We start from the raw sequence: 23,769 nt of genomic DNA, 5'->3' as shown, positions 1-23,769 counted from the left end.
CACACACATACACATACACCCTCATGCACACACACACAGTCAACAGTGCACACACTGGCCAGAAAGTCCTGCATGATGTTCTCAGACACACACACACACATACACTCCCCCTCAAACACACATACACACACACACACATACACCCCCCTCACACACACACACACACACACAAACTGTCCACGGTGCACTCAATGGCCAGAAAGTCTTGCATGATGTTCTCAGACACACACCCACACATGCACACACACACACACACCCTCATGCACATGCACACACACACAGACAAACACACACACACACACACAGTCCACAGTGCGCTCACTGGCCAGAAAGTCCTGCATGATGTTCTCCGACTCCTCCTCTGCCTGCAGGATGGCCACTTTGAGGTTGGTCTGGATCAGGGAGGGCTGGAACTGCTCCGACAGCCGCATGTGCTGCTCACACTTGGCTTCAAACCCACCACGCAGCTCGTCGTAACTCGCCATCTGTCCCCCCCAAGCAAAGGAGAGAATGATGTTCAGAAATAAAACAGAAGATATACAGCAAAGTATGCAGGCGACTGTATGTGTGTGTGTGTGTGTGTGTGTGAGTGTGTGAGAGAGAGAGAGAGAGAGAGAGAGAGAGAGAGAGAGAGAGAGAGAGAGAAAGAGAGAGAGAGAGTGAGTGAGTGAGTGAGAGATGGAGAGAGAGTGTGTGTGTGTATTTGTATTGTATTTCTATTTCTCCTTTTTTTTGTCACAACTGATTTCTCTGTGTGGAATTCAGGCTGCACTCCCCAGGGAGAGCGCGTCGCTACACTGATAGCACCACCCTTTTTTTTTGTATTTCTTCCTGCGTGCAGTTTTATTTGTTTTTGTATCAAAGTGGATTTTTCTACAGAATTTTGCCAGGAACAACGCTTTTGTTGCTGTAGGTTCTTTTACATGCGCTAAGTGAATGCTGCACATGGAACTTTGGTTTATCGTCTCATCTGAATGACTAGTGTCCAGGCACCACTCAAGGTCCAGTGGAGGGGGAGAAAATATCGGTGGCTGAGCTGTGATTTTAACAAGCGCGCTCAGGTTCTCTCGCTTCCTAGGCGGACGTGTTACCTCTAGGCCATTACGTGTGTGTGTGTGTGAAAGAGAGAGAGATAGAGAGTGTGTGTGTGTGAGTGAGTGAGTGAGTGTGTGTGTGTGTGTGTGTGTGTGTGTGTGTGTGTGTGAGTGAGTGAGTGAGTGAGTGAGTGAGTGAGTGTGTGTGTGTGTGTGTGAGAGAGAGTGAGAGAGAGAGAGAGAGAGAGAGAGAGAGTGTGTGTGTGTGTGTATGTATATGTGAGAAAGAGAGAGAGAGAGAAACAGAGTGTCTGTTTATGTCTGCATGTGTGTGTGTGTGTGTATGTGTGAGAGAGAGAGAGAGAGAATGTGTGTGTATGTTAGAGGGAGAGAGAGAGAGACAGAGAGAGAGAGTGTGTATGTATATGTGATAGACATCATAGAGAGAGAGAATCAGTGTGTGTGTGTTGTGTGTGTGTGTGTGTGTGTGTGTGTATGACAGAGAGAGAGAGAGAGAGAGAGAGAGTCTGTGTGTGTATGCGTGATGTATACAATTAGCTTGCTGGGTGATTTCTGTTGTGTAGAAATGTAACATGCGACGTGTGATGTAGAATGATATGTGTTGAGTAAATGAAGCAGATTTCTGCATACAGTACAATATCATAATTATCCATGATCATAAACACATTCTCATAAATATGCTGAAGAGATTTTAAGAATTATCATGCAATCAACAGTCACTGTGAATGAGATAGAACACTATCAGTCTTGACTTGTTCTGAGCAAAAAAAAGGTATAAAAGTTACAGGCCCCGTAGCCCTTCTACGACCATCAAGGCAGTGGAAATGTGGATTCATATCCACTGTGTCAGTGGAGTGATGGCCAAGAGGTAACGCGTCTGCCTAGGAAGCGAGAAAATCTGAGTGCACTGGTTCAAATGCCAGTCACCAGTATTTTCTCACCCTCCACTAGACCTTGAGACCTTGGTCTGGATGCTAGTCATTCAGATGAGAGGATAAACCGAGGTCCCGTGTGCAACATGCACTTTGCACATGTAAAAAAACCCATAGCAACAAAAGGGTTGTCCCTGGCAAAATTCTGTAGATAAATCCACTTCGATTGGAAAACAAATAAAATTGCAGACAGGAAAAAAACCAAAACAACATGGGTGGTGCTCTCAGTGTAGTGAAACACTCTCCCTAGGGAGAGCAGCCCTAATTTCACACAGAGAAATCTATTGTGACATAAAATAGTAATACAATACAATACAATATTGCTCGACACAGCCAAGGTCCTATCCTCCGTTTCTCCAGTTGGAGTCAGGTACCCATTCACAGCAGGGTGGAATGAGGAAAATCAGAGTGAAGCACCCTCCACAAGGACACAGCACCAGGGCCTCGAACCCCGACCACTGGTGAACACTGAATCATAAATCCAGCACCTAACCGTTTCTGCCACCGCCCCTCCCCCCCAAGAAAATAAAGTATGCATTCACTATAACTGCTGCTGAACCTGTTCTTAAACATGTATCATCTTACTGCTATTATTCTCCTGAATATTTTAACTCACTCGGGACGACAAGTTTTCTCCCTTGCTTTTTCCCACAGCAACCCATTTGTACGGGTTTGGAAAAAAATTACAAAAAATACAAAATACTGTGTAAGAAAATGAAACTTTCAGAACTGGTCTATTACGTGTTGAGCTATTACATAAAAAAAAAAAAAAAAAAAATTCTCATCTTATTTTTACAGTTTTGCCATATGTAGAAAATACTGCCAATTTTTCACCCCGAATCACCATACCCATGCTCGCTTTCTGCATTAAAGTCGCTTTCTTCGTCATCATCCACCTCTTCAATGTCCAATCCTTCAGTTTGTAGCATTTCAAGTATTTTGGCAACCCTAAAACGTTGCCGTCACTGCCTTGTTCGCTTCACAACATTCTTCGAAGAGCCCGCTTTGCTAACAGGCTGGCACGCGAGCAGACGACCGGTCAGTGACTTTGTCAGCGTGTGTGCGAGACAGGCCACACATCCCAGGCTGACCAATCATACTGTTTGATTGTGGAGTGACCCAGAATAGTGCACTCTGCTTGGCTAATCACAAAATCACGTGTCCGGAAAGAGTTAAACTAAGTACACAGAAACAGCTTGTCTTAATTATGTGCATAAAAACAGTTAATTGGATAGAAATCATTTTAAAAAAAATTTTTTTTTTTAAGTTTAAAACCAAACTGTAAGTAAAAGTCTTTTGTCTAGCCATATCTGATTATCACTCAACTGACAGTAAAGAATAATATCAGTTGTGAAGTGAAAACTACTTGTGCTAATTATAAAAAATTGTGCAAGTGCATACCTATACACAGAGTAAGACAGGCTAGAATGACAGAGATAAACAGAAAGATAAAGACAGATTTATAAAAACAGCAGGCTGAAACGCATCAAAACATGGATGCAAGAAAGAAAGAATAAATGCTTGCAATAAGAATGATAAAAAAAATCAGAGAATGAATGTATGTACGTCAGTACCCACCTTCTCTGCAAGCTCCTCTTTCATGTCTTTGATCTTCGGTTTTTGTGATAAATTGCTGCCTGCAATAGACACAACACATGTAAATCTTCTCTCACATGCACAGCCTTTTGGATGAGATGATAAACTTAAGGTCATGTGTGCAGCACGCAACGCACTTGGCATTATTGTGACACTCTTCTGCTAATTCTTCTCAAGAAGATGAAACAACAGGGAGTAATAATTCTGAGGTTCAGTTTTGCTTGTTTTTTATTTTTATATTTATTTATTTATTTATTTTTTTACAGTGTAACTGCATATTATCACCTTTCTGCCTCTTATAGTGTCTAAAATTACATGGAAGAGGGGGCTTTGTGGTGATTTAGACGGTGTGCCTAAGGAGCAATGACTTGTATTTGACTGCTAACACAGTCTAGACTGAAAACAACAAAAAAAGTGGGAAAGGGGTTAGGGTGAGGGTCGGAGCAGGGTGGTAACTGGTGTGTGTAAGAGTTAGAGAACAGTAAAAATGCAAGTGACAGAAGTGAACTGCAAAAGTTGACCGATTTAAACAGGTCATGGTTACCAGGTGGGTGCGGCGGTGGAATGGTCAGAATGCTAGATTCTCACAGGAGTTTTCAGAGTTCAATCCCGGTGTACCTGCTGGTTACGGGTGATGATGTTTCTGATCTCCCACATCAACGTATGTGCAGACCTGCTAGTGCCTGAACCACCTTTATATATGCATGCAGAAGATCAAATATGCATGTTAAAGATCCTGTCATCCACGACAGTACTCATGAGGTTACGGAAACAACAACATAACCATCATGCACACTGCCAAAAAGTAAGTATGGCTGCCTACATGGCAGGGTAACAAACAAATGGTCATACATGTAAAATGTTACATGTCTGTCTGAGTGTGTACTGAGCCATAGGAATCAAAGCATTCTTCGGAGGTTTCATGTGTGGAAGGTTGACAACTTCGTTAGATCACTCTCACTCATCCTCCAGCATTCTGGCTCACAGAGCAGTGTGGAAAGTACACACCTCTGGTACATTCTCAGCTTGGTGTTGGTGCTGCACTGAAAGGATCTCCACACATTGTTCAGCATTCTGAAGGTGATTCTGGCCTTGCTGAGACAGCTCTTAATGTCACAACCTGCTCCTCCATCATGTCTGGGACTGTTCTGCCCAGGTACATAAATCCTTCCATTGTGTGTAGGTCTGTTCCATTTACTTGGATTGGTGAAGAGTGTGGAATGTTTAAGGTCACCAGCCCTGTTTTTTTTTCTGGCTGATATTCTGGCCAATTTGCTGTGCAAAGTAGCTGAGACTGGTTGTATGTGATAAGTGTGGGAGACCAGTGCCAAGTCATCTGCAAAGTCCAGATCTTCCAGCGTTGAGGAGAGTTCATCTGATACCTCTTGGCTGATTTTCAGTTGTTCTTCACATCACCCAGTCTATGGCCAAGTTGAAGAGTAGTGTTGACATTACGCATCCTTGCCCCACTCCTGCTTTCTTGAAATCATGACCACTATCACACACACACTAACTCAGACATACACACACACATTCATTACACTTACGTGCCAGGAAGACACACTGCTCTGACAAAGCCTCTCGTTTCTCAGCAAATGCCTTCAACTCTGGAAGTCCCTGCACCATTTCCAGCAACTGTTCTTCATTGTCTATTAGCTCCTGAAGCTCCATCAGTCTGCAAAGCAAACAGACAATATGTTTACAGCTGTGGATGAATGGACTTTATTTACACAGGGCACATAAACATTTCTGAAAGGAGAGCAGAAGTAGAGGACTGGGCCCCACCTTACTATGCTGAGCCCTGGACACAGTGGATCCATATCAATTCACTGCCCCGAGGGCCATAAAAGGCTATGGACCTTTCACCTTAACCTTAAAAATATCCACACTTGAGCTGGGTGTTCACAGTGCCACTCACACATGACACACACAAATAAAAACAGCAAGACACAATCAAATGCCTGCACAGTAGACAACACACACACACACACACACATACACACACACACTGCAACTGATTTAGAAAGTACAACAACAAAAATACATGCCTACAATTAAGTTTTCAATGACAGTCTCAATGCAAAGTCAACAAACATCTTACAGAACTATCAAAATCTTTTCCAATTTCCGTAGATACAACTGTTCAGAAAAAATCCTGCAAAATCCTTTCAGCAAGTCCATACAAAAGGGATTCTATAAGTGACATTTATGCTAAATGTGGCGCAGGTTTATGAATGTTCTGAACACAGAAACCTAGACATATGACATTAGAACTGTTTTCACCCAAGTTTAATACTTTAAGAAAAGAAAAACTAAGACAGAAAAATATTTATGTTCAAATTAAATCATGGTATGGGTGACTGGCGTTTTTTTTAATAAAAAAAACAACAAAAAACAAACCCTGAACAACCTGCTGTCTTAATAAAATTCAAACAATTTTTTTTCTCCATATAGAAATGAGACTGCGATTATATATATATATATATATATATACTAAACCAGTTGCTCTGACTGGTAGTAAGTATAAGTCACCTTACTTTTTATCTTTCAGCTGTGGGAAGGACTTCATGACATCTGGCATGGTGAAATCTGGGAAGCCCTCGCTGTCGGCACCTCCCTGTGACCAGTCCACATTCCAGATGGTTTAGTCATGTATAGGCCTTGGCCCCTTATGAAGGAGTGTGTCAACATTATTTTTTACATACATAAACATCACACTGCAATGCTGGTTAAGGTGAGAAATGGTAGTGCACCAAGTCAAATTTTCTCTTCAAAATCATTCCAGTTTTTTTACTGTTACTTTGAAGGAAATTATCCATAGATTAAAAAAAAAGCTTTTTTAGGTCAGTTTTACCCACCGTTGCCATGGTAACCATCCAATATGGCCGCCAAACAAAAAACTTGTTATTGAGTTTGTGTGAAAAGTGTTGGACATATACTTTTGCTGTTTGTTTTGTTATGTAGATATTCATATTATCTTTGTTTGCAAGAGAGGTTTTTACCATACAGGCCCAATTTTTTTTTTAATGAAAAAAATCCTAAAAAATGAACTTTTTTAACGGTACAATTTACAAATATCAGCATATATGCAACAAATTCAAAGAAAAACAAAAACCCTTCTTTAGAAATAAAGATAAAAGCACCTAAAAGCAGCATGCCAAAGGGGAACAGTCTACTACTCCACATAAATGAACAAACCTCAGATGAATGTGTGTATATGCTGTGAAATGCGGAATTTGAGAAAATGAAGAAAGAAAGACAAGAACATTTTTACCTTGGGTCTCATCCCTCCCTCACTTGTTCCTCCATCAGATTGCAGGTATATAATCCAATAAAGGTGCAGGAATGTATCTGAGCATGAAGATGAGTAATCAATGGCACACAAAACATCTGATCTTGTCAGGAAGTATGATGAAGAAGAGCAGAATTCTTCATTGGAGTCATATGACTTTGAAGACACAATGTACAATGGTATACTAAGCCAGTTGAAACAATTCATCACTTCAAAATAAAAATCACATAGCACAAATAATCCTCTGCTGTACATCCCTAGTGCTCTCCTGCTCTATATACATCTCTGGCCCTTGCATCTTCTTCCCTGATGTTCAGTCGTCGTGCCACGGCATATTCCTTCCGACGTTGACGGGCGTCACCAACAGCTGCAGCATCTGCGTTCCTCATCCTGCTGTGGTCCTTGCTAGCAAGGAGCTGAAGTGTGACATTGGACACATCAATGTAGAGGCTGTTCATGACTTTCACCAACTCAAAGGCTCCTTCATTGAAAACAGCTACTGCTCTTGCCACGCCCCCTTCCACCCGCTTCATCCCCATGAAGGAGGTCTTTGGACACCGGCCCCAAATCATGGAGTTCAGGCATTCATTAGTGTTTTGGGTCCCTCCATGAGTCATCTTTCTGAGAAGCATTTCATCAGACATGCGTCGATACACCGGAATCATTTTATGTGCAACATCGACTGAAACAAAAGTCGACGATGCATGGTCCTTGTGGCTGCCAGGCTGTTCGCCGCGAGCAAGTGCCCTCTGGTAGAAGCACCGGCTCTCTGGGCCCTGTGGACACTGGCGGTGGTGAGGCTCCTCATCAGTAGACATGGAATGGTAAAGTCCAGCCCATATTGCCCTCCTCATGTTGTCGATGTTGTTGGTGTTGCTGCGGATTGCGTTGCCATAGTAGTCTTGCAGCATGTCGCATTTCTTCTCAGTAAGCCGCCCAGTGCCACGCCCACCTAACCGTTCTTCCTTGGCCAGCTTCCTGAGGGCAGTTCCCATGCGCTTGTGTGCATGGTTTATGCATTCAAGTTTGGTCACTTCCAGGGGATGGTAGACATTCTGGACAGCTCTGAATGCAGACGAGTCTCCATCACTAAGCATTTCAATGTAACGAAAACGAAATTTTTCTTCAGAGCGTCGCCAAATGATCTCTGCAGCTCTCACCTCCATGGCCTTGCTGGAATCGCCATGATTTTTGCAGCACTCACCAGCATGCTGACGACGCCACTCAGCCATCTCTGCAGCAGGAAGGTTCTTGGCCTCCATTACCTTGCAGGTATGACAGTACTTGGACAGCACAACGAAGTCAATCACAAGTCCTGTCAGCACATCGATGCAGACGCCAACACCATACAGAGAAGTGAAACCCCTCTTCATCCATGTGCCATCATATGACACAACAATGTTGATGATGGGGTCCTCTCCTCTGTCTAGGGCATCCTGCAGGTCCGGGTCCACTTCAGCATAAGCTTGACGGATGGCTGTCGCTGCATCATCCAAAACAGTGACACCTGCACCAATTTCTGCAGCTGAAATGTAAAAACATAAATTGAAACTGAAATAAAAATTCATAAAATGGCATACCTGAAATAAATTTTTAAAAAATTACACACACACACACACACACATATATATATATATGTTTTTGTCATGAACAACAATACTCTGTTGTAAGAAAGCAGATGCAGACTGTACACGACTACAAAAATGAAAGTAGAACAAACACAGCAAACTGAAAATTGAACATTGCAAAGTAGATCCCTGCACATGATATAATAAACTGTGGGAATTGCATCACTGAAAATAATACTAGAAACTAATGGGCATGTCATAATTTGACTAAATCACTAAAGAAACAAAACAAAATAAAACCACCCACCTGTCACCTTCTTGTCGTGTGCCTGAAACGTTTTCAAGTGCATGGCTGGCATTCCCATCACAGCAGCAAAGGTTTTGAGGACAGCATGGCTACCTCCCACTTCATGACTGAACACAACCATTTTGGGGTTGACTTCGAATGCCACATTTTTATGTTGACTGTCCTGGATACGTGGGGATGACATTTCTTCCTTCTCATACTCCCTACACCCGTCACACCTAAGCGAAAGCAGGGAAGCAAAACCAGCGTTTTGTCCATCTTGGATCTGCACACTCAGGCCGGTCTCTCCACACTCGGGGCAACACAGATCACACAGAAGCCGAGTCAGTTGATTCATGTGCACCAAAGCCCACTGTTGTTCTTCTCCCTCTCCAACTCGTTCTGCTGCTTTCATTGTCTGTATTTTTCTCCTTGATGCACTTGAAGTAGGACTGGGATCAACATTCGTAGTTGACGAGTGAGGCGAAGCAGACGCCACATCTCTCTTCTGCTGTTTTGCTGCACGCATCTTCTCAAGTTTATCATTTAGTCTCTTTCGTGCGGCACATTTTGGTCCTGGCATGATTTTCAGTGGTTGCACCAAATTACAAACTCAAAACTATTGAAAAAGCAGTGAAAATTGCAGCTTGCACACGTGGAATCGAAAGCAATAACAACGGAAGCATGCATTGATCACGCACTAACTCCGTGACCGCCGAGCGTTCTGATTGGTCGGAACTCATCGCTGATTGGTCGGAATATCGTTGGCTCATTATACCAACACTTCGGGCATTTCCGTGCCTTTCAGTGGCATTGAAAAAAGGCGCTAAACCCACATAAGGTGATTCCCGTGTACAATGACGTATGCTTTGTTGGCAAGCTGACATCGCGACCTTTCGTCTGATATGAAACAAGGCGCGTTTTCATTATGCTGTACGCTTGTTGTCAAGGCACAAACATTGCAGAAAAACGTCAACATAACTCAAAATGTGCGTTTGTCCCTGTTGACATACCATTTTTAATTGCATTTTTTTCATTTTTCTGATCATTTTATAGGTTGTTGGATAAGATCATGCGATAAAACAGTGTTCAAAGGTGCAGAATCAGTCAAAAATAAAAAATCGAAAATTTGAACGTTTTTAATGAAAATACCGCTGCCGTGTCTTACCTTAACAACCAAATATTCAATCAAACAAAAAAATAAGTAAAACAGTGTGATGGTTCAGTATGTAGAACAATAAAATGTTGTCACAAGTTACAATTTCTCTGAATTTGAAAAACTTTATATAGAAATAGAGAAAAATTTTGAACAATTTCAAGAGAGGTTTATGACAGCAGAAAAATCAATTTAAACAATGTAGGTTGTCTATAATATTTAGGTGGAATGAATTCTTCTTGAATGTTCTTCAGAGATGGATACTTATGTAGTGCCTCTCCTCGGTCGGAGACCAAGCTTTAAGTGCTTTAAAAACTCTGGGTCATTTGCACAACAGGCTGCCTACCTGGAAAGAGCCAACTGACAGCTGCCATTGGGTGCTCATCAGCCATTTCTTGTGTCATTCAATCAGATTTCAGGCACACACACATACACACTCAGACAGACATGTTGATGTAATATTTTACGTGTATGACCCTTTTGTTTATTTACCCAGCCATGCAGACAGCAATACTCTGTTTTCAGGGGTGTGCATGCTGGGTATGTTCTTGTTTCCATTACCCACCGAACACTGACATGGATTAAAGGATCTTTAATGTGTGTATTTGATCTCTTGAGTATGTATACACACGAAGGGGGTTCAGGCACAAGCAGGTCTGCAGATATGTTGACCTGAGAGATCGGAAAAATCTCCACCATTTACCCACCAGGCACCGTTACTGAGATTCGAACCCAGGACCCTCAGATTGAAAACTCTTTAACCACTCGGCCATTGCACCCGTTTTCATGGCATGCAAACTTATCTTAGGACAAAAGACAAAGCTCAAATACAGATTAAGTTGGATATTATTTCAGTGTAGTGGGGAAAAAGCACATAAAATGTGTAAACATGGCACCAAATGCTCTGTCAGTGCTGTATCAGAAACAGTACCAATTGTCATGACTGACTGTAAAAACACTGGCATGAATTTCATGGCAACTCACAGTGTGTAAGCCAAGGAGTTGCTGGAGAGTCGGCCAGAAACTGGCCAAGAGTCAGACTCTCCACACAAGATGACAAGCATTCCTTTCCCCTGTCATTCTGTTTATCTTCATGTCTGTATCACACCTGGTCTTTTGCTCTCTCTGCCTTTCTCGACCCTTTCCTTACCTCTTCCAAATGCACACACACACACACTTCTTTTTTAAAACTAAAAGTCACACTTTGTATTGCTATTACTCATTGATTCATTCACACACATGTACACATGCAAGTCAATCATTCATTCATGCATGTGAATTCACATAGGCGAGTGCGTGCTTGTTTGGTGTCGCTGTGCACTATGTATAAAGACAGGTAAACAGTCCCCACAATTATGTGTGGGATAAAAACCTGCCTCCTCCCCAACAAATGGTGTAAATCCTTACATGATGCTAACTTTCACACACACACACACCACATCTGACCCAAGTTTACCTCAGCACTGCCGTTGGACAGAGACCCTGACTGCAGTCGAGGAGGAACAGGTGGAGCCCCACCTGTGGCCCCAACGCCCTGAGGATAGGGTTCAGATCCAGGGTGTATGTAGCCTGGAGGGGCGTAGCCTGGTGGGGGGCCCATGGGATAAGGGGGAGCTGCTCCGCTGTTTGAAGCACATACCACAGTTCGTTCAGTGTATGTCTTTGTGTGCATGTGTGTTTGTTTTTGTTTTTTTGCATTCTCTTTCAAATAATACAGAGACCAAACTTCCCACCTGTCAGAAGCATAAATCTGTATCACAGGTGTCTGCTGGCTGTGTAATAAGTATACAACAAGCGTTAAAAAAAAAAAGAAAGGTCTCAGATCCTTTTAAGGCCATAAGGGCAGTGAATTCATATTCACCGTGTCCAGGGTTTGGCTCAGGCCTGTTGTTGCTCAAAGTTTGCTTGTAGACTGAATGCTGTATTTTGTCTTGCTTCTTGAATTATGATGACCATGATACGGATACTTGTATATAGCACCTATCCTCGGTCAAAGATCAAGCTCTAAGCATTTTACCAACACACAGTCATTTGCAAAACAGGCTGCTGGGCAGCTGTGCAGAGCTGACTGAGGGCTGCCTTTGGGTGACCATCATTTGTTTCCTGTATCATTCAGTCAGGCTTCAGTCATGCACACACACACACACACACATAAATGACAGAGGATAGGCGCTATATACCATTTAAACGTACACATGTTCATATGCCTTGAACTGCCAACATGTGCTTGAGCATGCACGCATGTGTGGAGTGGGTGTAGGTTTGTGGGTTGCAGCTGGAGCAGGAGGATTTGTGCGTGCGGGTGTATCTGTGTATTTGATATGCATGCATTATTGTATTTTTCATTGTAAGCGCCCAGGGCTTTTGTTTCATTAGATTGGGCATATCAAATGTCCTTTTATTATCATTATTATACAACTATAAAAAATAAAGCCAAAAATGTTCCAACCAAGGGGCAGGAGACTCACAAAGAGGGTGCAGACACAGGCACTGGAGGGTTCTTCTTAAACTCATCAAGGATGACTTGTACTGCCTGACCCAGGTCACTGTGCATGGAGAACTGAAACACACACACACACATGCAAACACATGCACACACACAATATTTCACATATAATAACTTATGCCGTGTTATGGACACTGCTCCACACCAATTTTCAATCATTATCCACTCTTACTGTGACATCAGAAACACAGCTGCTCCCCTTCACTTCCCTAACCCCTTCACACAACACCCCCCATCCCCACCCCACCCCTCCAAAAAAATCAAAAAACCCAACAACTAAAAACAAACAAAACAACAACAACAAAAAATAAGAAAAGAAAAGGAACTCACACAAAAAAACTACTTCGCTTGGAAAAAAGAAAAGGACAGTGGAATGAAAGTGGGAGTGAAGCAATGTGTGGGCAAACACTATTTTGTCCTTGAAATGTACACACACACACACACACACACAAATGTCCTCATCATTTCTGCCCTTTAGTAAAATGTCAGCACAAAAAGCCACCACCAGCACCACAAGAAAGAGCAAGTTACATTATTGACACTGGGACAGCCGGTGACAAGCAGACTCTGTGGGTCGACCCATGGATGTGTGACGGGAGGGGTGACCGAGATGATTGGCTTGTCTTGTGGAAACTGGGCAGTTAAGGCTCTGCAATCACACAGCTTGCATTCTGAGACAGTGACAAACATTACAAACATACTAAAACTTTTATTCTGAGATAGTGACAACCATTTCAAGCATGCTGAGCTTACATTCTGAGAGACTGACAATCATTTCAAACAACCACAGTTTACATTTTGAGAGACTGACAATTATTTTAAGCAACCACAGCTTACAATTCAGAGACAGTGACAATCATTAAAAACAACTACAGCCTACATTCTGAGACAGTGACACTCATTAAAAACAACTACAGCCTACGTTCTGAGACAGTGACAACCATTAAAAACAAATACAAGTCTTTGATTTGTAAATTTCAAAATGGTATTGTTGTAAATAAATAGATCTATATGAATCATGAGTATGTATTATACTAATATCTTTAATATTTTATCTGGTGTTTGGACTTGTATTGTGACATGTTTGAAAATAAAATAGAATCTGAATTAAGTGTTTGTGCTTCTTAAGAAAACCACTATTACTTTGATGGCTGAAATGTTTGATATTGCAACACAAACTAAGTTACACTGGCATAAACTGTCATTTTGGTTGGGATGCCTGGAAAAGCCATGTCAATATTTATATTAAAATCATGTTTCAGGCTGACAGATTCAGAAGTTCATACAAAATGCTTACAGTATTTAAAGTTCACATGACCAAAACAGGGTTACAACACACAGACTCTCTATTTACACATAATGAGAGAGAGAGAGAGAGAGAGAGAGAGAGAGAGAGAGAGAGAGGGGATGGACAGAGAGAGATATATATATTCAGAGATGGGGAGAGAGAGATAGTGAGGGTGAGAGATATTCAGAGACGGACAGAGAGAAGAAGATTAAGAAGATGAAGAAGAAGCAGCAACAGCCATTTCAAATCAGATAATATAAATCAATACTCCCTGCCTGGTCATCGAAATTACAAAGGCATTTAAAACTAATCGACATGCTGAGCCACTGATAATATCAAGGCAACAGCTTCACCTAAACTTCCTGGTTCATTTACCCTACACTACTGACAAATATGTTAATTAATCATGCTTCAAGCAAGCAGTGGCATACATTATATTCAATAATTCATATATATATCTACATACATAGAGTTGAAAGATGTCAATCCAATTAATTCACTGCACCAATATTAATCATTAATGCATTGCTTAATCCGCACTACTGCTGACATGAAACACACCCACTCAAACCATCACTTGCCGTCCTCCCCATCAGTTCTGTCTCTGACACAACATGCATACACAGACACACACACAGACATGTATGCACACACATACAAACACACAGACATGTATACACACTGACACAGACACAGACACACAGAGCACGCATACACACACAGAGAGACAAATTCTATACAGAGACATGCACACACACACTGACAGAAACACACACATACACAAACATGCATACACACACAGGCATGCAAGCACACACACACACACACACACACGCACACACACACACACATATGGACATGCATGCACATACACACACATACAGACACATGCGCACACACACACAGAGGCATGCACACACACACATTCACTGAGAGACTGGTTACTGTTTGAGGCCAGCTTCCACTTCCAGGCTTTGCTTGTATTTCACATTATTCTACATTCTCATGATTCTGGCTTGACTTCTTTATTCAAACAATAGAAATAAAACAATCATGTGTTTTTGCAGAGCCAGGGAAACATTTCCCTATTTTCTTCTTCAAACAAGCATCCATTGTAACTGATCTGCATTTGTGTACATGCCTTGTGATTATCAGCCTGTCACAACATGCAAACACACACACACACACACATGCACACAGTGAAAAACACACAGTGACACACACACACATGCACACACAGTGACACACACACACATGCACACAGTGAAAAAAACAGTCACACACACACACACACACATATATATATATACACACATGCACACACACACACATGCACACAGTGACATACACACACACAGTGAACAGTATATATAAAAATAATTTTGAGAAAAACGAGGCTAGTGTTAGTGTTACACACTGTCATGACCCATAAATATATATATCCTTTCAGTCTGGATAAACACACACACACACACACACACACACACACACACACACAGAGTGATCATCTCCAAACCCTTTGTGGTCGACTGTGCTATAAGCAACATGATTCATGTGATCATCTCATAAGAAAATAAATGGTTCTGAACTGAATCAACTGATCCTCAAGTCAATGTGATTACACAAAACCCCACTTCTCCACCCATCCTACAAATAAAACCTGCCCTTTTGGCTTTTCTCCATTCCATGTGACTGCACTTAAAAAAAAAAAAATAAATAAAAAAAAAAAATAAAAAAAAAGAAAGAAAAGAAAGAAAAGAAAAGAAAAAAAAAAGTGAAAAATCAACAAACTGCTTTTCCACCTCTTCCCCATTCACAATGGCAAACAGGTGCAGTACTTTCATTCTCCCCTCCCAACATGTTTTGTTTGCACCACAGTTAAACAGGACACCCTGCCTCTCTCACACTGCTGGACTGCCGGAAAAGTTGAACTATGAGTGTGAAGAAAAAAATTCATGGTGAAAGGATTCATCACCACATGAGCAGGATTTCTTGTTACTAAGCAGATGTGTGCTACAAGTGTCACACACGCATGAACACCCACATTATTCACCCTTTACTCCCCCCCTCCCCCACTTCTTCTCCCCCTCCCCCACAAGCTTGTTTTGAAAATGGTAGGTTGTTTTCTATCTTGTTACATCCTTGAGAAATCCTGGAAAAGGCGTAAAATTTGTTAAATGAGATGACTGGCATGACCTCCAAAAGCCTTGGTTTTTTTTCTTTTTCTTTTGTTACCATTTGTCAACCCCACTCTGCCTATCTTTGAAAATGGGGTGCCCACCTTACACCTGTAGGAAAACTATTTGGCAAGTGAGTGAATGAAAGAAAGGGAGAGAAAATGTAAATGACCATGTGTGTGTGTGTGTGTGTGTGTGTGTGTGTGTGTGTGTGTGTGTATACATGTACATGTGAATGTGTGTACAGTGGGGTAGAGGTTGTGTGTGTGAGTGTGTGTGTGTGTGTGTGTGTGTGTGTGTGTGTGTGTGTGTGTGTGTGTATGTGTGTGTGTGTGTGTGTTTATGTGTATGTGTGTGTGTGTGAACATGTGCATGCATATGCACATGCGTGCATGCTTGTGTGTGTGCTTGTATGCTGAAACTCGATTTGCATCAAAAGCATACAGAACCCATGTAAGCTAGAAGACCTTTTGTCATTCTACAATATAAAGATATGCAAGCAACAAAAGAAACACACATTCATTTATCTAGCCATCAGAATGAAGAGAAAGCTCTAATCAATTTTAAGCAGGCTGGTTGTGTGAGGCATACATGTGCACCCAAAGCCTTCAAGCTGATCAACCTTGGGGCAAATCCAGCGACCACTGATAACCCCTTCCCCCAGTGTTTGTAGAGCAACAGGAGACATGCTTTTCTGTTTGACCTATCATCTGGTGCAAAGACATGTCACTAAATTACATTGACATTTTCCCCTCTTATGTCTAAAGGTTAGTTAGGATACATCTCGGCCTCTTGGCAGTCATTCACTTCCTTTTATCTATAAGCCAGGTCTTGACAAATGCTTTAAAAAAAATGTGTGTGTGTGTGTGTGTGTGTGTGTGCAATTTATTTACTGAGACATCTTGGTATGACACATACTCTTGTACCTCTATGCATGTGTGTGTGTTGTGTGTTGTGTGTGTGTGTGTGTGTGTGTGTGTGTGTGTGCGCGCGTGCGCGCACACGTTGGAGTGTATGTGTGTGTATGTTTGTGTGAAAGCAGGTCAAACATCATACTTCTATTGTGTTGCAATCCATGTTTCAGGGTGAAAGGTTTTGCTTTTTCCTATCTCCCAAATCAGTCAGGTCAATAAGTATGCAAATATTGAAAAGCAAACAGAAAAAAATCTCATTAATAACAAACTGAAGAAAGAGAGAGAGAGAGAGAGAGAGAGAGAGAGAGAGAGAGAGAGAGAAACTGACAGACAAACAGACAGGGAGTGTGAGAAAGTGTGTGCGAGGGAGTTCACAGGCAATTACTTCTTACAAACTGCTTACCCATTTCAATAAATTGCACACCATTTTCTGATATATACAGTCAAGAGAACCTGAATTTCACAGTCTGCTGACATCACTGATTGATAGACTTTATATGGTTAAAAAAAAAAGACTGTTTGATTTCTAAGCATCATTTGACCATGAATTGTAGCTCTTCCATAAACACTGCATACATAGTAAATTATTTAACACAGCTGAAGTGAAGTATAGTAATTCTGAAACTGGATAATAATTAAATTTACCATACAGTTCAACAATGAAGTCACAGATTTAGCTTTCAGTACTCACATGATGAGGGTGATACTATTGGTCCCACTTCGCAGGATCACTCTGTACTCTACATCTCGTAAAATTTCAATAGCACTGAAATAAAAGAATGACAATATATTTATACACACACAGACACACACACATTTTTGTTTAATGAACAGCATTTTTGGACATCAAAACATTTTCATACATTAAAAAAACAATCTGCCATGTAACAATAACTGCACTTGTGAGATTAAAGGCAAACAGCTTAATTAAAATTTTAAAACAACAACAACAAAGCACAAACAAACAAATAAAAAACAAAACAAAAAACAACAACAACAAAAACAATTAATAGCAAATTTTCATGGCAAAACGTGAGAAATCCTTGGTGGTGAGTTCTTTTCTAATTTCAGAAGTAAAGGGCAGCAACGTCAGACCAGATAACTTGACTGTGAACATCGCATGTGATGGTGTGTACAGTACAGTCAGAGCTTTGGGTAGCTGGGAAACGACAAGATCACAAATATATGACCCCTCACAACTGAAAATGATGAGCCAGAAAGCAAAGACCATGGACCAGTCAAACATCTCCAAGGTGTTTATAAAGCCCTAAATATCATTATCATTTTGCCAGAGGATTATGATATATCATTATTTTGATGTAATGTTCAACATATTACTGCATATAACATTCTATCTAAAACCAATAAAGAAAGAAAGAAAGAAATGAAACAGCAAACTTGAGGAAATAATTTTTACAATCCCATGACATGGACTGATTCAGTTCTTCATAGCTTCCTCCAAGAACTGATGGATTGTACTACTACAGTACTACAGATACTAATTGATATATTTCCTTCTTTTTTTTTTCTTTTTTTTTTGTCCTGTGTCAGTTATCTGCACCTTCATTTGTATACCTGGATAATGTATTTTGTGAAGTTTTGGTGATCAAAGGCATACTGCAAAATGGAGATGGTGATCCTGCAAACAATAAAATAACTTGACTGTACTACAGCAAAATAGATGTTTTGTATATTGAAGCCTTTCATGTTCAAGCTGGATCTTCATTTTTTTTTTCTTTTCTGTAGTGTCCATGAAGTTGTGATTTCTTTGGTTTATGATCATCACTATATTTCATTACAGAATCTCAGCTAAAAAAATAATTTCATCATCTTTTCACATATCTTATGGTGTTGTTCTGCTGATGTTTTTGTTTATTTATCTATTTATTTATTTTGTCCAGCTGTAGTGAATTTGTCATTATTCTTTTTTCAATGAAAGATAGAAGAGACTGATGATGACTTGCAGCTGTAGTGGATATAAGAGATGAGCTCAACTGAACTTTGAAATCCAGCTTGCCAAATTATTTTGACCTTAGACCTCTCACCATGCTTACCTCATCACCATAAAGGGGATGGCAGGAAAGTGTTACCTTCTATCCTAACACATTTGGTTACATTCTTAAACACTAGTTCTGGTTGCTGAGAAAATTCTGCCATGTAATTGACCACTGACTCACCCACACAAACATGTATACACAGAGACTGGGTAATTATATGGACTCATTTTGTTTACACATGGAAGTCAAACTCCAAATTTTTTGTATTGGTTTTCCTGCCATTTTGAGAAATATATGGTCAAGCTCACAGTTCTTGTTCACTGCAGATCATGACTCATAAGTTTTGCATATTTTTCCAGCATTTTGAATTTTTTGTGATTTTACTGACAAATAATATATAAAAAACTGTATATATTTATATCAAAAAACATTTCTCAATCCACATTTTTCCAATCATGATACTGACTGACCAAGAGAAGTGTTTTGTTTACGAGCCATACTAACAGACGTAGTATACTAGATTTCTCCTGTCAGTTTACAAAGTTTATAACTTTATTACAAAATAATAATGTACAAAATATGCACCATCTGTTTAAATTTAATATTCATAGAGAACTTAGCAGTTGTAAAATAGTATCTAAAAGGAATTTTAAAAGTGATTAAACAAACAACTTGTTTTCATAAACACATTGTGATACACACACTTAAAAAAAAGAAAAAAAGAAAAGAAAAAAGGAAATGAGAGCAGACTGGTTCACCAAAAATTGATGTACTTGACAGCCCTCACATTTGCATCTTTATTATAATTTTCAAAGGCACCGAACCTGTGGTGCAAGGCACAGCCCTCTGAATAATATCAACACTGAAAACTCATGTTAAAAAAAACAAAACAAAAAAAACTTAACAAAGTATAAACACTATAAAGACTATGTGACTGTGAAAGCACATGGGAGTTACAAGTGACAGTAAAAGCACATGGGAGTTACATGTGACTGTGAATGCACATGGGAGTTACATATGGGAGTTACATGTGACTGTGAATGCACATGGGAGTTACAATACTTGTGGGAAGAGAACATGCTCTTATCCCCCCCCCCCTTTTTTTTTAAGTGCTGTGCACACTCAAGTCAATTGAAGGTCTAAAAAAGACATCATGACTAGAAGATTCAAGACTGAAGTACACATGGGATTTACAATGGATGTGGGATGAGATCATGCACTTATTATTATTATTTTTTAAGTACCTTGTAATGTAATCTGTTACAAGTTGTTCTGACTTGACTTGACTATTAGGTGGTTGAGGCCCCGTCACGGGCCTGTTCATTGTTCCTGGCAGGCAGGTACATACACTGAATGTAACTCAGTCCAGTAGCTGTCCAGGTGGCTTTTAAAAGAGTCAACAGATGGTGCTGTCACACAGAGTCTGGCAAACCATTCCAGTTGTTGACAACTCTTTCAGAGAAGTAGTTTGCTCTGATGTTAAGACAGCACTGGTGTTTCTCTAATATCAAAGCATTGCCTCTGAGATCACGTGTGGACGCCAGTTGGCAGCTAGGTCGAGAGACTGAGTAAAACCCATGCAAGTATTTATATACCTCAATAATGTCTCCATGCAGCCTCCTGTGTTCCAAGCATGGCAGTTTTAGTTTACGCAGTCTCACATGATCGGGTTTGTCTTTCAGGTCTGATACAATTTTGTTGCTCTGTGCTGAACATCCTCAATGTCACTGCATAATGACTAATGCATCGGCTGCCAAACACAGTGCCCATATTCTAGTAATGGGCGCACTAGACTCTTGTACAGGTGTACAGTTCTGCCCAGGGAATGATTCATAAGTAATCACAAACAAAACTTTAGTAACATTCTGGACCCTTAAACAAAAGAAAGGCAATCAAACTGAGTTGTTGTTTTTTTGAAGTACAAAAAAGTGACCATTCAGTCTTCAAGTTCAAAAGCAGGAGGAAGAAGAGCATGGTATATAAGTGTTCGACATCAACAGGCTTTTTTCAGTGAAAGAGAGAGACAGAGAGAGAGAGAGAGAGAGAGAGAGAGAGAGAGAGATTCACAATAACTATATCATGACTCATGATAATGCGTGATCAGTGGTGTGGTAATTTTTAAACAGAAAAACTGAGGAAATCACATGACTGATCAATATAAGTCTTCAAGTCAAAATGGAAACAGTTAATGTCAAGAAAATAGAGACAAAAAGGTCACAGAGCCACGGTGAAAGAAAGGGAAAGAGAGAGTTAACTATTCCATGAAAGGAAGGGATCGTCAATGTATTCTGCTGAAAAAATCGTGAACCATTAAATTTGTGGTCCCGCATCTAACTTACCTGACTTTGCGAAGACTTTCGATCTGTTTCGTTTTTTGGATCTGTAAGTTTGTGGCTGCTGAAGGTTTCGCCTTACCACCGAACAGTTTATGCATGTTGACAGTTCGATGTCATCACCGTGAGAGACTGCTTTGTTTTCTTTTCAGTTTTCAGTCATGAAGGGCTTCCAAATCAACCAACCAACTGCAGTCTACTTTTTTTTCGACGGTCACGTTCACAGAATGAGAACGGAAGAGCAATGACGTAATGATTTTTTGGCCATTTGTTTCCGGTAAGAGAAAGCGCAGCTGCGCTTGTTTCGTTTTCTGTCATTTAGCACGTGGGCAAATAAAGGGTAGCACGGCAACTCTGAATAATGTCCGAAATATAAAACGAAGGTAGCCTCATGCATGATTTTTAACAGCCTATGCCGAGTACTAGCCTATTTCTTTTTAATCAGTTTGTGTAATTTAAATGTGTGTGGTCTTTATTCCATATTCTCTCTCTCTCTCTCTCTCTCTCTCTCTCTCTCTCTCTCTCTCTCTCTCTCTCTCTCTCTCTCTCTCTCTCTCTCTCTCTCTCTCATCATTTGTTTTTCTCATTGTGACTGGTCAAGGTACTAATCATCACCGTCTCTTGGAAATATCTATGGGATGTTGAAAATGCTCAAGCATCTCAATGTTACATGAGGTCTATGCTACCCCAGGTACCTCCAGGTCTGTGTTCCCCGGAGTCCATGTTCCCACCGGTCAGTTACCCCATATGTTGGTTTGATCACACCACAGTTGGTTGTGGTCAGCAGTGCTCAGCACAGCTGAAAAAAAATGTTGATTTTGCCCAAGAACATTCACATGAAAGAGAAAAAAGAGAAAAAAAAGATATAAACTGAGGCTGCATACTTTGAGAAGTGGCCAGTACTTGTCAGTGAAAAGTCGAACCAGGTCAAGAAGCCTCAAATAGTGCATAAACATGATCAATGCTGCATTCTGAAACTTTGGGGTTGTGGTCAGCAGTGGTTGCTATAATGTTCCGCAGTAGTCAGCATTGGTCCTTTAATTGTCAAATTATGTAAAGAAGTCATAATAATGCTAACCACCATCATATAATACAATCTGGTTAGATAGTTGTCAGCAGTCAAAAACCTTCCCAGACACCATAATAGTCCACAAATGTGATAAAACAACACAATCTAAACACTTAGCGCGTAGGTCAGTGAAGGTCAGCAGCAGCAAATAGTGGTCAGAAATGGTCAATAATAGTCATTAAGTGGTCAGATGGGAGCGTGTCGATACTCCCCCGTGTCGATACTCCCCTGTGTCAATACTCCCCCGTGTCGATACTCCCCCGTGTCGATACTCCCCCGTACACACGTGTGTGTGTGTGTGTGTGTGTGTGTGTGTGTGTGTGTGTGTGTGTGTGTGTGTGTGTGTGTGTGTGTGTGTGTGTGTGTGTGATAATTATAATTGGTGAAATTTTGCTTAAAAATTGAGATTACAATAAAACATCCTCAGAACAAAATGCTAATGATAATAGTAAGCGAACTTGACTAATCAACAAAGATTTGAATCGGTATGATTAAGCATTAATAACCAATATATTGTAATGCGATTAGCAACATATAAACAGGTAAAAAATATATTAATTAATTGTATGATTTATTTACGGCATATGGCTTTGACGGGTGGGGTTATGCGTCAGTGTCTGCATGGATTGTTCATGTTTTCGATTCTTTTTATTGATTGTTTTCACACACACACACACACACACACACACACACACACACACACACACACACACACACACACACACAGCGTTTTGCCGCTGTAAGATTTAGCACGGATAATTCATGTTACATAATTTGTAATACATTAAATAAAGAAGGCAATTAATCAGTTGTGTGTAGCAATTACCGCTCGTTGCATTAAAAAAAAAACCCCATATATTTTCGTTTCGTTTTTATTGATTATTTTCACACACACACACACACACACGAACTCGAGGCTTACACATGTTGCGGCACAAATTGTCGCCATGCACATAATTATTGTCGCCGGCAATGTATGCCTACACCAAAAGATCAACTGTACCGGCGACACTGCATGCGAGCTATAACATATTGCGGCATATAATACAAACATTTTCAAAATTCATATGAGGTTCAGTAATGATGCAAAGAGCATATATTACGTAATTTTTAAAACGCACTCTCTAACTTAACAATACAACATTAAATACACATAATTAAAATACCTGTCTGAATATCTGTTGGACTGTATCATAGACTAGTGCCTACACATGTGTACACTCTAGAAGCTTGATTATTGGGTGTTTGAAGTGATTTCTGAATATTTTTAATCTGAAAGTGCTGTGTCAGGAATATAGCAAATTAAACACAATAAAATGGAAATACAATCAGTGTACATTATAATATACAGTTGCACTATTCATTGGAAACTATACCAGCATCACCATCTGTCCGCCTGTTTATCCATCCATCTCACTCTCTCTCTCTCTCTCTCTTTCTTTCTTTCTCTCTGTCTCTCCCTCTCCACCCCCCTCTCTGTCCTTTTTGCCAGGATGAACTGAAACTGAATACCACTTATTGTTTGTTATATGTACATTGATTTGCGGATGAATATATTCAAGACTGTTTAAATATGTTTCCAAGGACACTTCTCCGATCA

The 23,769-nt window shown here is 40.4% G+C and overlaps 2 protein-coding genes across 2 annotated transcripts in view; both read right to left on the bottom strand.

Moving 5' to 3' along the window:
- The window catches only part of LOC143299194 (vacuolar protein sorting-associated protein 37A-like), a 28,721-nt gene extending 7,403 nt beyond the window's left edge, over positions 1–21,318 (bottom strand). The window contains exons 1-9 of the mRNA XM_076612363.1: positions 21,107–21,318; positions 17,462–17,536; positions 12,923–13,040; positions 12,354–12,445; positions 11,342–11,507; positions 6,121–6,200; positions 5,131–5,258; positions 3,566–3,624; positions 323–485 (exon numbers count right to left, since the gene is read on the bottom strand). Coding sequence (XP_076468478.1) covers positions 323–485; positions 3,566–3,624; positions 5,131–5,258; positions 6,121–6,200; positions 11,342–11,507; positions 12,354–12,445; positions 12,923–13,040; positions 17,462–17,536; positions 21,107–21,201 — 976 coding nt within the window. The 5' untranslated portion in view covers positions 21,202–21,318. The remainder of the gene's footprint in view (positions 1–322; positions 486–3,565; positions 3,625–5,130; positions 5,259–6,120; positions 6,201–11,341; positions 11,508–12,353; positions 12,446–12,922; positions 13,041–17,461; positions 17,537–21,106) is intronic.
- LOC143299195 (uncharacterized) lies at positions 6,673–9,105 on the bottom strand. Its single transcript, XM_076612364.1, has 2 exons — positions 8,751–9,105; positions 6,673–8,400 (listed from the first exon to the last, which is right to left on the bottom strand). The coding sequence occupies exons 1-2, from the start codon at positions 9,085–9,087 to the stop codon at positions 7,133–7,135; spliced, it is 1,605 nt and encodes a 534-aa protein (XP_076468479.1). The 5' UTR covers positions 9,088–9,105; the 3' UTR covers positions 6,673–7,132.
- Positions 21,319–23,769: the final 2,451 nt, after the last annotated feature.

This window comes from Babylonia areolata, chromosome 24 (genome assembly GCF_041734735.1).
Source record: "Babylonia areolata isolate BAREFJ2019XMU chromosome 24, ASM4173473v1, whole genome shotgun sequence".
Taxonomy (NCBI): Eukaryota; Metazoa; Mollusca; class Gastropoda; order Neogastropoda; family Buccinidae; genus Babylonia; species Babylonia areolata.
This window is presented reverse-complemented; position numbering and strand designations above follow the sequence as displayed.

Coding starts and splice junctions, on each gene's coding strand:
- LOC143299195 (XM_076612364.1), bottom strand. CDS start 9,087: ATGAATCAACTGACTCGGCTTCTGTGTGATCTGTGTTGCCCCGAGTGT. Junction 8,401..8,750: donor ACACGACAAGAAGGTGACAG/GTGGGTGGTTTT, acceptor TTTACATTTCAG/CTGCAGAAATTGGTGCAGGT.